At 35.5% G+C, this 15,500-nt stretch overlaps 1 protein-coding gene across 1 annotated transcript in view; it reads left to right on the top strand.

Annotated features, from left to right (window-relative positions):
- The window catches only part of RUNX1 (RUNX family transcription factor 1), a 353,640-nt gene that overhangs the window by 203,415 nt on the left and 134,725 nt on the right, over positions 1–15,500 (top strand). Inside the window, exon 3 of the mRNA XM_044670241.1 lies at positions 13,045–13,083. Coding sequence (XP_044526176.1) covers positions 13,045–13,083 — 39 coding nt within the window. The remainder of the gene's footprint in view (positions 1–13,044; positions 13,084–15,500) is intronic.

Genomic DNA, 15,500 nt, shown 5'->3' with positions numbered 1-15,500 from the left:
ACAGAGAGAGACAGAGAGAGAGAGAGAGAGAGAGAGAGAGAGAGAGAGATTGAGAGAGAGAGAGAGAGAGAGAGAGAGATTGAGAGAGAGAGAGAGAAAGAGAGAGAGAGAGAGAGAGAGAGAGAGAAAGAGAGAAAGAGAGAGCGCGGGAGCGTGGGGGTGAGCCTGTGTGTGGGTGTGGGTGTGTGAGCGTGGGCGTGAACCTAGTATATATACCAAAAAGTAAATCTATATGAATCCAGTGACACTGGCCTCCTTGCCGTTCCTCCATCTCTGACTCCAAGCATTTCATTTTTTTTTTTGTTGGCCTCCATTTCTGGAATGTTCCGTCTTCTCCTCCTTCTGGCTTACCTGGTTTTTCGTTCCTTCAAGTCCCAGTTAAAATTCCAACTTCTACAAGGAAGGCTTGCCCAACACATGCATTTGCCAGTTGTCTCCCCCATTGAATTGTCTTCTCCTAGAGTCTTCCACCTCTTTTTGTATTCCTAGTGCTTAGTAGGGTGCTTGGAATATAATAGGTGGTTAATACATATGTATTGACTGACTAATATATTGATTTTGAGCTCTTTTGAAGGTAGACATTAAATACATTTAAATTCACATTAATAATAGTAATAATGAAAATAATGAAAAAACATTTAAGCTGAAACTAGTATAAACATTCATAGTAAATCAACAACAAAAAAAATAAAGCATGCACCATAAACAAATAAATAAAGCATATAAGTAAAGCAATAATAAATAAAATATAATTAATTGATTGATTGATAAATACATAAATTTAATTAATTAAAATAAATTAAATTAAATTATTTTTAAAATTGTAACTAGTAAAGACCTTCATTCTAAAGACATCTAGTTCTATTTTCTAATTCTTTTCCTTATGCAAACATGCTATTAGCTTATGTCATAATATTTGTATACATAATTATATATATGCTTGTGAGTATGGGTGTGGTCATGTAATGTAAATGTAATTTCACTGTTTTGAAGTGGGGGGGGGGGGTAAAGCTATCCAAATTAGTAAAATGTTTGATTCTTGGAATATTAAAGATAATTACTTCTTGCACTTTTTTTCTTAAACCCTTAACTTGTGCGTATTGGCTCCTAGGTGGAAGAGTGGTAAGGGTGGGCAATGGGGGTCAAGTGACTTGCCCAGGGTCACACAGCTGGGAAGTGTCTGAGCCCTGCCTTTCGTTCCCTAGCCCACCTCCAGTGGAATTTAGCAAACCCTTTCTTCCGAATTGTATGAGACGACGCGGCTTAAAGACATAGAGAGGGTTTAAGTGAACAGAATGGGTCATGCCCTAATGGCGATGCCCCACGCCGGCGTGCAGATACCAGCATTTTATAGCTTCCTGACGCAAACCGCCCCCCCACACACACACACACAATCTAGGCTCCCCGCCCTACCCCCACCCCGCAGCATGAGTCCCATCACGAGTTCCATGAAGTGGGGAAAGGGGTAGAGGAGAGAGGTGAGAAGGTTGGGGGTGGGGGGGTAGGTGGGTAGGTTATGGAGGAGTAGCCACGTCTTCAGGAGGGACTCTTCTGACTTCTAAAGGTCAGAGGAGACACGGAGGTAGGTTAGCCTAATGGTTTGCTTTCTTTGAGGTAAGAGATCTCTCAACCCACTGGGTCTATGGCAATAACTAAATGTCCTTGAGATGTTATTCTGAACTCTAATTCTAAACTCCTAAAGGTTTTCCTTCTCTAATAGAATCCCACCCTGAGAAGAACAAATCAATTCTTTTCTCTCCGCACATTAATGAAATTAGTTGACATTTTTATAGTGCTTTTTCTTTTTTGCAAGCAACTTTACCAAATATATACTAGTACCAAATATGTACTTTACCAAATATGTATGTAATTTCCCCCATTTTACAGATAAGAAAGCTGAGGCTCAGAGGGGAGTATATGTGCAAAGGTTAGAGCTAAAAATAATCAGAAGCAAGTCTCAAAGCCAAGTTTTTTCCTAATGCCAGGTCCAAAGTTCTTTCTACTGTGCCACACTTCCATAAGTAGTATTAAAAGGAATCTTTAATCCCAGCATATACGTGATTTTTTAAGATGTGTAAATTGGGAAGGAAGGAGGACTTCAAGAACTAAAAAGTGGCAGGGAAATACCATCCCCAAAGAAATCCAGGTCTAAAGAAGTTGATCTGTAGAGAATTGGCAATACAGAGGCAACAAAGATGAAAGAAGAAATTAAAAGGGAAAAAAAATGAAAGAAGGGCTGAGCTTAGGCAGAGAAGGAACAAATGCAAGAGGGTCATTAGGCATCTATAAGCATCTCTGAGCAGAAGACTCAGGCTGAAGTAACTGGTTGGATGCACTTTGAGGACTGATTGTTCCCCAACTTTCCATTCCCCCACCTGTTCAATAACTGATACTATAATATAAAATGTACTCACATCTCTTACCTAGTTTCTGGGTTTTGTTCCAAATATTAAAAGGCCAGAGGCCAGATAGAGATAAATAAAAATCTGAATTTGGGCTGAGAGCCAAACCACTCTCTGAATGTGAGAAATTTCCTAATTGGGGGCTGTGAGATATTGTGATTGTAACAGCTTTTGTACATAAAAGAAGAAAGAGATCACATGGATGTGAGTTTTATGTGACCCTTAGGCCAAACAAGCAGCTTGTTGTAACTGATTAAAACTCCAAGCAGGATGGCTCAGTGGATTGAGAGCCAAGCCTACAGCTGGGAAGTCCTGGGTTCAAATTTGACCTCAGACATTTCCTAGCTGTGTGACCCTGGGCAAGTCACTTAACCCCCATTGCTTAGCGCTTACCACTCTCCTGCCTTGGAACCAATATGCAGTATTGGTTCTAAGACAGAAGGTAAGAGTTTAAAAAAACTAATTAAAAAAAAAACTCCAAAAAGGAGGGTAGAAAGGGAGGGTCACTACTCTACTATCATTCATAGTAAAATCCTTACTTAGTGATGTTGAAAGAAGAGGGGGCAAAAAAGATAATTAGCGAATCATTGAATTTCTCCATTTAAATCACAGCAGAGAAAAATCATTACTATCTACAAATGGGCTGCAATTTAATTTGGAAACCACATACAACACTTTTTAATAAAGAATTTCAAAACTGCAAAAAAAAATAAATAAAATATAATAAAAGAAGAGGGAGCAGAAAGGATCAAACACCAGCTTTCACTTTGAGATCTATACCCGTCATATTATAAGTGAGGATTTAATGATAAACTTAGAGAGAGAAGTACTGTGAATACCAATTTCTGAACCAGAAAATTTTGGTCAACGAAAATAACAGAGCCAGAGCATAGACTTCTGCATTGTCTAGAGGAGGTAGCTTGGAAGAGGGAGGCTATACCTCAGTCTTTACTTTCACTTGCTGCCTGAAAAGTGGGGAAGAATGGAGTGGATCTGCTTCTTCAAATTGCCACCTAAATCCTGGGAAGGCAGGTGTCTGCCTTTCCTAAACATTCTAAAGTTAGAAGAGCCCAAGACTACAGCTGCCAACAAGGAATATGCCCAGTTAAAGAGAGAAATAACCCAGCTTAATAGCAGAGTAGCAGTGGAACAGCCCTGTGGTTGTTCAGATACCACAACACAGCTGTGGAGCAGTCCAGATTAACAGCAGAGAAATCCATCAAATGTGTACACCATATTCATCATTGACCTTTATAAGAATAGTCCTCAAGAAAAGAGAAAGAACAGCATTGTTAAATAGTTAAGTAGCTAAGCAAACTCTTAGACAATGACAAGATGGCATTTTTATATTAATTCTCATAGAGGCCTCTTGATGTACACTTAAAAAAACTTATTAACTCAATGTGAAAAAAATGTATTTTACCCTATGACAAAGCAATCTGGAATTATGCCCAATGAGTAATAAAACCGTGTATCCTTTTTGACCCAGCAATTTTGTTATTAGGTTTATTTCCTAACGTAATCAAGGAAAAAAGAAATGAACCTATATGTTCTAAAATATTTATAGCAGCTCTCTTTGTGGTAACAAAGAACTGGAATTTGAAAGGATGGATGCCCATCAACTGGGGAATGGCTAAAAGTTGTCTCATATGATTGTAATGGAATATTATTGTCCCATAAGAAATGGCGAACTGGTTTAATTTTTTTTAAATGGAAAGACCTATATAAAGTTATAAAGAGTGAAACAGAAGACTCAAGAGAATTTGAGCAGCAAAAAAAAATACTGTTTGAAGAATGACTTTATATGTCCACCTCTAGAAAAAGAACTGATAAATAGAAATAAGCAAGACATTGTTTTATACATACATATATCTTTTTGTTAAATAATGCCTTCTCTAATGAGGGAAAGGGAGGGAGAAAGGGAGTTATCTGGGTATTTTAATGTAACAAATATTTTTTTAAATGAAAGAGTTTCCAACCACATCCACATTCTAAATTCTACTTTATAGTCCCCTCAGTACCTGCTTTTATTTCATCCTGCAAGAGTGGAAAGGTCAGTTAAGAGTACATTCAATTAAGAGTGACCATCTTCCATTTTCTATGAGTATTTGATGTTAAGGTACTACCCCATAAGATTTGGAGAGGTGAAGCAGAGGGCAATAGGCACAGAGAACCAGATCAGGACTACAAAAGAACCCAATGAAAAGAATCACATAATTAGACTTAGAGAAAGTGTAGTACCTATTTTCCTTCTTTTTTAGGAAAATTAAGGTATTCTCTGTCTTTTTATGCATGGGATACTTCAAAAGACTTCCCATGTGCTGAATGGAGTCCATATCATTTAAACATGTATTAAGATTTACGCCTACCAAATGAAACAAGAAATTATTCCTGAACTGCAGTCCCACACTACTAACCACTTCTGAGAAAAAATATTTACACAACTAGATATATCATAGGCATCTGAAACTCAATATTTTTTAAAACAGATCTAATCTTTTCCTATAAACCTTCTCTTTTCCCTAACTTCTCTATATCTATTGAGGTCACAACCATCTTTCCAGGCACCCAGGTTCTCAACATGCGTCATTCTTTACTTTTCATAACGAAATGGCTTCCAAATCTTATTAATTCTACCTCCACAATACTTCCATTTTTTCCTTCATTCACATATCTCCAACATAGTTTAAATCTTCATGACCTCCTTCCTGAACTTTTCTTAATAATTAGTACTGTCCAAAATTAGAATGAATGACCCCAGACATGTTAGATACCTCTTTCTTGAAGGTCTTCAAGAAGAGGTTGAAGAATCCTTTTATTTGTGGGTTGAACTAGATGGCCTCTATTGATTCTGTTCGGTTCATGTTAAAGGAGGCCTACCTTCTTTTTAATTTGTAAAGATATTTTATTTTATCAATTACGTGTAATAACAAATTTCCATATAAATTTTACAAAGTTAAATGATGCAAATTGTCTCCCTCCATCCCTTCCTTCTCCCTTCCCAGAGCTGGCAAGCAATTCGATCTGAGTATTGCTAAGAGTAGCTAAATTTATCACAGTTGATCATTCCACAATACTGCAGTTACTGTGTGTACAATACTTATTTCACTCTGCATCAGTTCATCAGTTCATGTAGGTCTTTCCAACTTTTTTTTCTGAAATCATTTTGTTCATCATTTCTTACAGCACATTAGTATTCCTTCACCAACATATACCACAATTTGTTCAGCCATTCCCAACTGATGGACATCCCTTCAATTTCCAATTCTTGGCCACTACAAAAAGAGAAGCTATAAATATTTTTATATAAGTAGGTCCTTTCTCCTTTTTTTTATCTCTTTGGGATACTGACCTAGGGCATGCATTGTTTTATAGCCCTTTGGACATAATTTCAAATTGCCCTCCAGAATGGTTGGAACAGATCACAACTCCACCAGCAATGCATTAGTGTCCCAATTTTGCCATATCCCTTCCAACATTTATTATTTTCCTATACTGTCCTATAGGACAATTTCATAGGTGTGAGGTGGTACCTATGAGTTGTTTTAATTTGCATTTCTCTAATCAAGAGTGATTTAGAACATTTGTATATGATTATGATAGTTTTGATTTCTTCATCTGAAACTGCTTATTGATATACTTTGACCATTTGTCAATTGGGGAGTGATTTGTATTCTTATAAATTTGACTTATTCTATATATTTGAGAAATGAAACCTTTTTCAGAGAAATTTGTTATAAAATTTTTTTCTTGGTTTGTTTTTCCCCTTCTAAGCATGGCTACATTGGTTTTTAAACTTTAAATGTTTTAAATGTTGTAAATTTTAAAATTTAACAGAGCCAAAATTGTTCCTTTTACTTCTAGCAATATTCTCTATCTCTTATCTGGTCATAAAGTCTTCCCTTCTTCATAGATCTGATAGGTTTACTATTCTATGTTCCCCTAATTTACTTATAGTATCACCTTTTATGTCTAACTCAGATACCCATTTTGATCTTATCTTGGTATAGGGTGTGAGATATTGGTCTCTACTTGGCTTCTGCCATAGTTTTCCAGTTTTCCCAGCAATTTTTTGTCAAATAGTGAGTAATCTTATTCAAAATCTGGGATCTTTGGGTTTGTCAAATACTAGATTGCTAAGATCATTTATCCCTAACCTATTCCAATGTTCCACCAATCTTTTTCCTAGCCCCTACCAAAATGTTGTGTTGATTACTACTAAATAGTACAGTTTGAGCTCTGTACTGCTAAGAGGAGGTCTGTGTATTGGTTCTAAGGCAGAAGAGCAGTAAGGGCTAGGTAATGGGGGTTAAGAGACTTGCCCAGGGTCACACAGCTAGGAAGTGTCTGAGGTCAAATTTGAATTTGGGACCTCTCATCTCTAGTCCTAGCTCTCAATCCACTGAGCCACCTTGCTGCCCCACTGATGGCCTACCTCCATCCCAGGTAATGATTTATGTGTATTTTACATAAACTTTGACTTTATCCCTTTTCACTTGTTTTCCTCCAACAGAATGTAAATTTCTTGAGTAGGAACTATTTTATTTTTTGTGTTTGTATTTCTTGTGCCTCACACATAATGGAAACTTAATAAAGACTTATTGAATTGAACTAAATGGAATTAAATTTGAGGAATCTATCATACCTTTTGCTTTATCACACCCTCCCAAAAAAACTTTAAAGGAATTCATCTTTTAGGGAATATAAATATTTAATTTAATAATTCTCACATAAAATCTGTTTTTAAGACCTTTAAAAAATGAATTTTTGTTCCTATGGATTGTGAATCTCATTATATACCTATAAGAATCTATTAAAATGGATTTCATATAAAGCAGTTTTGCTAGTGGAAAAGCTATTGAAATATGTCAGAATCCCAAACATCAAAGGACAGACTAAGCAATCACTGGCTCGTGAAATGTTAAGTGGACAAGAAACAATGTATAAAGATTAACTTGTGGCTTCAGGTGTGGCTGTGAAAATGCATTAGTGGTGTTGATCCTGGTTAATAGGGCTTTGCAATTCAATTGTTGTTGATTGTTGTTTTGCTTACATTTCTGATTCAATCGAGAGATGCCTTGGTGAAATTCTATGACTGTTTGCACAGGACTAAAAGGGCACATGCACTGTTCTGTGAAGATGCATTGCTTAATAGCCACTGCTCAGTTAATTAATGTCATGATATTTCAGAGTACAATCAATTACTAAAAGACAGGTATGAGATTTTCCATTAAAAGTGAATTTTGTTCTGACTATATCATTTTATATTCATAGCCATTTAAAATGTTTCTATCATCCCGATCATAAAGTTGGTGAATTTTGAATCAGAGATTGGAAAGGACTCTAAAAGTCTTCTAGTCCATCACTCTATTTTCAGGAAGCAACCTTAGACTGTTTTCATCTATTCATGCAATCCATTTGAGAAAATGATCAGGGTTCAGTCAAGCAACAAGTTTCCTGGGCATATATTTACTAATGTAGATGCATGTTGTTATTTTTAAATAGAACATAAACTCCCATTGATGGAGAAAGTTTAGACTGGTCTTTGTCTCCACAGTTGGGGCCTCTTATAAGTTATCTGTTGAATTATTTTTCCCTGGAATACAGTCCCTTTTCACCTAAGCCTCTCATAATCCCTTTATTGTCATTTAGTCCTTTTTCAGTCATGTTAAATTTTCAAGGCCCCATTGGGGGTCTTCTTGGCAAAGATACTGGAGTACTTTGCCATTTCCTCCTCCAGCTCATTTTACAGGGGAGTAACTGAAGCAGGGAGAGTAAAGTGACTTGCTCTGGGACACAGAGCTAGTAAGTGTCTGAAGCTGGATTTGAACTCATGAAGATGTCTTCCTGGGTCTAAGCCTAGTGTTCTGTCCATTGTGCCACCTAGCTGCCCAAAATCAAAGTCCTTAATTTCTTTGAAAGCTCAGCTACTCGAGTCCCTTCCTTATCCCCTGAGCTGCTAGTGCTCCCTCTTCCCCCCTCACCACCACTACCAAGACAAATTAGCATGTATTTTCTCTGACCGCATTTCGTATTTACTTATATGTGTTCCTGCTATTTCCCCTACATGAATGGGAGCTCTTCGAGAGTAGGGACATTCTTGTATTTGTCTTTTTTTATTCTTGGTATCTAGCAAAGCAATTGCCATATAAATGCTTGTCACTATTAGATACATTCAAGAAGCTTCTTACTTTCCCACTCAACCAGCCAAAATGTCAGCTATGCATAGAGCTGTAGTTTCTATTCTTACATATGTATTCCCATTTCTTAAGTATCTTCAATAAAATAACAACATATATTAAGTATCATCTATGTGCCATATACTGTGCTAGTCACTGGGAATACATATAAAGGGTGAAACTATCCTCACAAGGAGCTCACATTCTAAATTGGGGAGACCACAAGAACATATACAGTTTTTTAAAGAGACTAATACAAGTATTTGTTGAGTAGTTAAATGCAAAGTAGTTTGGGAAGGAAAATATTAATACTTGGAGGAGATCAGGTTAGTCTGTAGATAGAAAATGGTACTTGGGCTACATCTTAAAGAAAGAGAAAGGAAAGGAAGGAATGCATTCCAGGTATATAAGATGGAAAGTATAAAATGCATTCTAGAGATTAAGTATCATATGTGAGGGACAGAGAGAAACATAGTTTGATTAGATTGAAGCACTCAGGAAGGGAAAAAAAGACATCGCCTGAATTTGGAAAGGCAGGTTGGGTCCAAGCTAAGTAGAACTTTAAAGGCTTAACAAGAAGTTTATATTTTATCCTAGAAATGACAGGGAGTCACTGGAGTTTACTGAGTAAGGGAGAATCATGGTCAGTTCTAAGGTTAAGGAAAATCGCTTTCACATTTATGTGGAAGATGCAGTAGAATGGAGAGAGACTTGAATCAAAAAGACCAATTGTTGAAATAATTTAGACGAAATATGATAAGGCCTGAATCAAAGTATTGGCTCTGTGAGTAGAGAAAAAGAATCAACTGAGCAAGATGTTATGAAAGTAGAAACAAAAAGATTTGGCAACTCATTAGATATGTGGGGTGAAAGAGAATGAGAAGTAATACTTCAGCTTCAAAACTAGGAAGACCAGACGGATGGTGGTGTATTTAACAGAAATAGGGAAGTATGGAAGACAGATAATTTCAAGTAGGCACATATATTATATTTACTTTTTTCTGTGTGCATGTTATTTTCCAAGTATATTACAAACTCCTGTGGATAGAAGTGGTTTAGATTCGTCTTTGCCTAATCTGTGCCTAGCACAGTGTCTCTATATGTAACTGTTAAATGTTATGTCCCCTATGCTTGAATGCACTGACTTCTCAGCGAAGCCTCTTAAAATCCTTAGCTTCTTTCAAAGCTCAGCTATACGTGTCCTTTCCTTGTCCTCTCACCTGTATGGGGTATTCGGTTAGGGCTAGCACCTCTGGTGTGAAGGTTTATTGGCCATTTTTGAGGGCTGCTTATCCACCTTTGGTATCTACTTTTCACCCAAATGTCACGGTGGCTCTAAAAAGTCATAGCCTTCACAGCAGCCACATCCCAGTAAAACCAGCTTAAAAGACAAGCTAAACCAGGTTGAGGGTGCCTCAAACCTGTCAGTGGGGTATGTACCCCAATCATGTGAAGACTTTCCCTGGAGGAATTGGGGGGATGTGAACAATTTGTGGCAATGGCCATGAAGGCAGCTAAAGCAAGCATTGTGGAGCACTTATTAGTTGGTCAGACATGGAAGACACCAAGGTCATCCTTTCTGTCCTGGGCCATCCACAATGTCCCGATTTTTGTTTTGCCACTTGACTTTGATGACTCTGGATGGCTCTGCCTCACTTAGATATAATTCAGGCTCCTTGGGTCATTATCACCCAGTGATGTCATTGGTCTTCTTCAAAAGGAAGGATTACCACCACCACCAATTACCATCTATTTACTTTGAACATATTTGTTATATACTTATATGTGTACATTTTGTGCACACATATAAGAAATAAGGGGCAGTTAGGTAGTACAATGGATAGAGCATCAGGTTTAGAATGAAGAGAACCTGGGTTCAAATTTTGTCTCCGATGTTTCCTAGCTATGTGACCCTGGGCAATTCACTTAACCCTAATTACCCATCCCTTACCACTCTTCTGTCTTAGAATCAAATCTTGATTCTAAGATAGAAGATAAGGATTTTTTTAATTATAAGAAAATGATTTCTTTTGGACATTATGCATAAATTAAGACTGCAAAGCCAATATTTTCAATATTCTGTATAATAATATGGCCAAATTGGCCTTAACCAGCTCTTATCACTTTATGAAGGTATTCTCCAGGGCTTTAGAATCTGACCTAGTTGATTTTCTAAGTATAATTTTCACACTAAAAAATGAATAAATGTTTTCCTTTAAAATGCTTATAAAGAGCCTGTTATGGTAAAGAACTTTATGGTTGTTATCTGATTCATATTATAAAGGTAGGTAGAAGGAAGAACAGAAATATTAAGACATGGTACTTACTTTAGAAAGTCTGAAGAGGAAGTGAATGAAAGGACATAGTGTTGTTGACTTCTCACCCACCCATAGAAATATATTCACTATGAGTGTGTATAATAAATACCTAAGTTAACTGTCTTCTTTGGTGGTAAAGTACAGAAGAGTCTGAATCTTAAACTGTTTTTTTTCTCTTCCTTTTCTTTGTGGAAATCACTTTGAATGTCTTAAGTCTATTACTTATCCTCCCAGTTAAGAGTAGCCTTGTAATCACTACATATGTTCTATATTATCACAAAATTATCCATACAAGGAAAATGTATCATAGATTTTGCTAACCACTCTTCCCACTAAGATAAACACAAAGAAACAAACTATCACAATAAACATAGTTCTTCCTCAGTGTTGCACTTTAAAAAAAGCCATGAAAATTTGGGACTCCTGTGTGCTTTTGTAAAGTAGCTTAGAATCATAGAACTATTAGCTTTGCTCAATTAAGTCCTTGCTTTTCAACAGTGCTCCCATTATTTTTAAAGTACTATACATCTCTGCATTTCTCAAGTTGTCACTTCATAGTGACTGAAAGGGTGGGGGTGGGGGACTTTACAGGGCTGGTCCTTCCATTGTCAGTACTTCTTAATTACATTTCAGTTGTTTAATCTATCCCAACATTTCAGAGTCTCTTTCTGAACTGAATTTATTATCTGAATTCAGGATCCATCTGTTATTTCTTACCTTATGATTCTTAATGAATAAAAGCAATTCTTTACTTTTACCTCTCCCTTTTTTCTCTGTAGCCTCCTTTTATATGCTTATGCACCACAACCTTGCTCCTTTAAGCATGCTTTTATCTATCCATATTTTATCCCTTCTATCTTTCATTATTAAAGGTCACTCCTTCATTTGAGTTGTTTACTCTTTCCAGTCACAAAGAAATGAATCTTATTCCATTTCCTATTTAAATCAGTCTATGGAAAACTGAAATGATTCTCTCTTAGTAGTCATAGTAGCAATATCTCTATTTATTTGTCCAATAAGTACCTCATTTAAAAATATAATTGACTTTGGTATAAAATTTTGGTGACATGGAAGAGAAGGTGTTACATACTTGTATCAAATTTTGGGACAAAAATATTTGAGACACTCAAAGACAACCTCTAAAAGGTAGAATTTCCAAGAGAAACTTTTCTTCCTGCATTATAGTATATAACCTGAGAAATAAAGAAAAAAATATAATATCACATACACAGATGGCCAAAGGAAAGAAATACGCTTTTTAATACTTTGTTTGATATATTTGCATAAAATTAACAATCTAGTGTCTCCTTTTGAATCTTTCACCCAAATAAAATTTGAAGTTTGTTTCAAAAATAGCGGCTATATGGAAAAATTGCTTCTAAAAATAACAGCAATTATATCTGAGAGTATGTGCAAATAGTCTAAAAAAAAGGTAGTACAGGTTCAATAGTATTTTTCCATCTAGTAAAAAAGAGAAAGAAAAAGAAAGCAAAGAAAAGCAATTTTCTAAACAGTCACTATCATCTGTGAACAAGTAAATTACCTCAAAATTATGAATATGTTTCTCTTTGAAGATTTATTTACAAGGGCTTATGTGCTCTTTTGCTTTAAAGGGCATTAACATCTTTATTCCATATATCTAATGATACCATCTTCCAGGTTTTACTGAGTTGTTCGTATGATGTTGATATTTAATTTTAAATTTTACAGTAAACTTCCTGGTTCCTAGAATTCTTAAGGTTTTCTCATGTTGCAGGTACTTAAAATACAAATAATTTTCATTGTATTAGATAAAGATGGATGGAGAAATAAGAACATAAAAAAGGTAAAAATTCAGTAGTAGCTAATAATAGAAAGCATTTTCTTAAAGCACACATAATCATGTGCATATATACATGCTCACTTCTATTCAGCATGTTACTAATTATTTTTAATGTACTCCATTGCCAAAATCATACAATGTGTGCTGTACAAAACACCTTGTGTTAGAAATTCTAATAAGTTTGGCATTGGGGTAAAAACAACTTAGCTTATTTTTAAAATAAAGCAAAATCCAGTGTCTAGAAAATGTACTATCAATAAATTCAGCAGCAGCTTTCATTTTATTCATATAACTCATTTATTTCACTATTTTTTTTCTTTCAGAGTGTGTGCATGGAATGAATCCTCCTAGAGACTTTCACGGTATGGAAGATTGCAATTGTTTATATCTCATATTCATCTGAGCATTGTGCATACATGAAAACATCCAAAAGACACATGTGTAACATGTTTAGATATAAAAAATAAAAGCAAGTCAATTAATTAAACAATTAAAGCAAGCTTTTTGCTGATTCGAAGGTTTTTGAACAGCTCTCCATATAAATGGCATGCCATATAAAACATTCACATGAAACCTTAAATAATACCTTTATTTTGTGTAGCATTTACAACATCTGCATTCTACTATTATTAAGTGACTCTTTGTAGGAATGCTGTCTAAAGTAAAGCTTGGCTTCTGTTGGAACACATTTTATTACCTATTTTAACAGTGGTTTTTAAAAATATATACATATTGCCAGCTAAGCAATACAAAGTTTTAATGAGAATAGAATGTTTACTCAGCCTTAAATTCAAAGGATTCTTTTTTTAATTTCCAAATTTGCTACTTATCATGAATACAAATGACTTAATGAGGAATATTCAATAAAACTAATACGTGCTGACCACATTGTACCTGAATACTTAAATTAGGAAAGGAGAGACTGGAATAAGGTGTAAAACCTAATAATGATGTGACTATTTTTTTTAAGTGAACTATCTTTAAAACTCTCCAGGGAGAAGTGAGTATTTTAATATTAAACACCAAAACAGTTTAGTTATTTAGGCTTATGTTTGTAACCTTTGAGTCATCACACCTTTATAAAATTACGCTAGATTCAATAGTCTCTTCTTGCCTCTTCACTGACTATTCACTACTGTAATGTTTCAGAAAATGCGTTTCATTAATCTTAGGAAAAGAATTAAGTATTTTAAAACAATTTATACTCAAATTGATAGAAACCTAGAAAGAAAAAAACCTCAGCAATTTTAACTGAGGTATAGAAATTTGATTTCACCTACATATATGATTTTTTTCTTTGAAAATTTCTGGAAAAAAACAGATTTAAAATAATTTTGACATATCCTTCTAATCTTAGTTGAATGTTACCCTATATTCTAGAGGACCTTAATAAACCTCATAGCTTTAAAAAGGAATGAGTGTTCCTCCTAATTAGACACCTACTACTTATTGCAGAGTAGGGCAATGTTAATTTTACTACATTACAAGCCTTTTTGAATTGTTTTTCTTACAACAAACTTGAAAACAGTAGTGATACTTTAAAAGAATGATTTTCTTTTAGTCTTGATTTTTAAGGCATTTAAATTTAAAATATTCCAAAGTGAGGTCTATGGAGTCTTTTCAGTTAGATTTCTTTGTGGGGGGTTTTTTGAAGTGGGGAGGGCAATCTTATGGGTTTTTTCCCTTTTTTCATTCTTAAAGGGACCGGGAAAAGGAATTACATGCTGTTGAGGTGTTTTACCCGCATCTCCTCCTCTCCCCCTCCCCCATGGAAAGGCTATCATTGTTTGTGATATTGCATTACTGAAATGTGTGCGGTAGTGTAGTAAACCTAGCAACCCTTCGGTTTCCAGTAACTTCTAAATCAATCCGTCATAACTTCTTTCCCATTCACTTTCAGCTCCCAGAAAAGAAGAGAAATTATTAGCAGTTTTCCGCATTTGCTTAGCACATTATATATAAACTAAGCAGGTCCTGGGAAACAAAAATGCAAAACTGTCCAACAGAGAACAAATGAGCAAAGACTTTTCGCTGTTATTGTTTGTTTTTCTATTTGTTCTGCCTTAAAAAAAAAAAAAAGTCTTCCAAGGTCACAGGTTCCCTATTATCAGTTGAAACTCATAAACCCAGTCACTGAAATACATGTGCAGTATGTGGACCAAAATTTTCCTTAAAAGTGATGAGTATGACTTCTGTAGCCTAGAAGACAAACTATTGTTTCAAGAGTACCTTCCTTTTATCGCCATTTTTTTTTTTTTTTGCACACCATCTTAGGGCTCCGGAAAATCCATTACCCCATGTTTCCCCTTACAAAATATGTAGTTATTCATTTAACAAGATTCAAACATCCAAGAATCAGGACTTCGTGCCTACCACTCCAAGACGAGAATGCCTTTATTCCTAAATTCAATTCTAGGTTCAATTCTATCTTCAAATCAAATTTGCACATCAGCCTTGCATAGTTGAATGCTCGAAGGCACTTAAATAGCAGCGATACACGTTTTACCTGTCCCGGAACAAATCCGCTAAAGGGGTTTTGGTATGGGGTGAGTGGCACATAGAAATCAACTAGTGTGGTCGCCTTTCACAGAACCCAGACCTGAGAAAGAGAGTATTTGGTATTTGGGAAGGAGAAGGAGAAAGGAATTTTTGTTCAGTATGTGTGCGCCTCTACGTGTGTATGTGTGTTTAGTTTATTGTTTGTCATCCGGAGCAAGAAAAGTCTCTTGTGGGTGAAAGGCTGCACTTGATTTCTTTAAGGTTAGCCAGAAATTGATCT

Source organism: Gracilinanus agilis, chromosome 3 (genome assembly GCF_016433145.1).
Source record: "Gracilinanus agilis isolate LMUSP501 chromosome 3, AgileGrace, whole genome shotgun sequence".
NCBI lineage: Eukaryota > Metazoa > Chordata > Mammalia > Didelphimorphia > Didelphidae > Gracilinanus > Gracilinanus agilis.
This window is presented reverse-complemented; position numbering and strand designations above follow the sequence as displayed.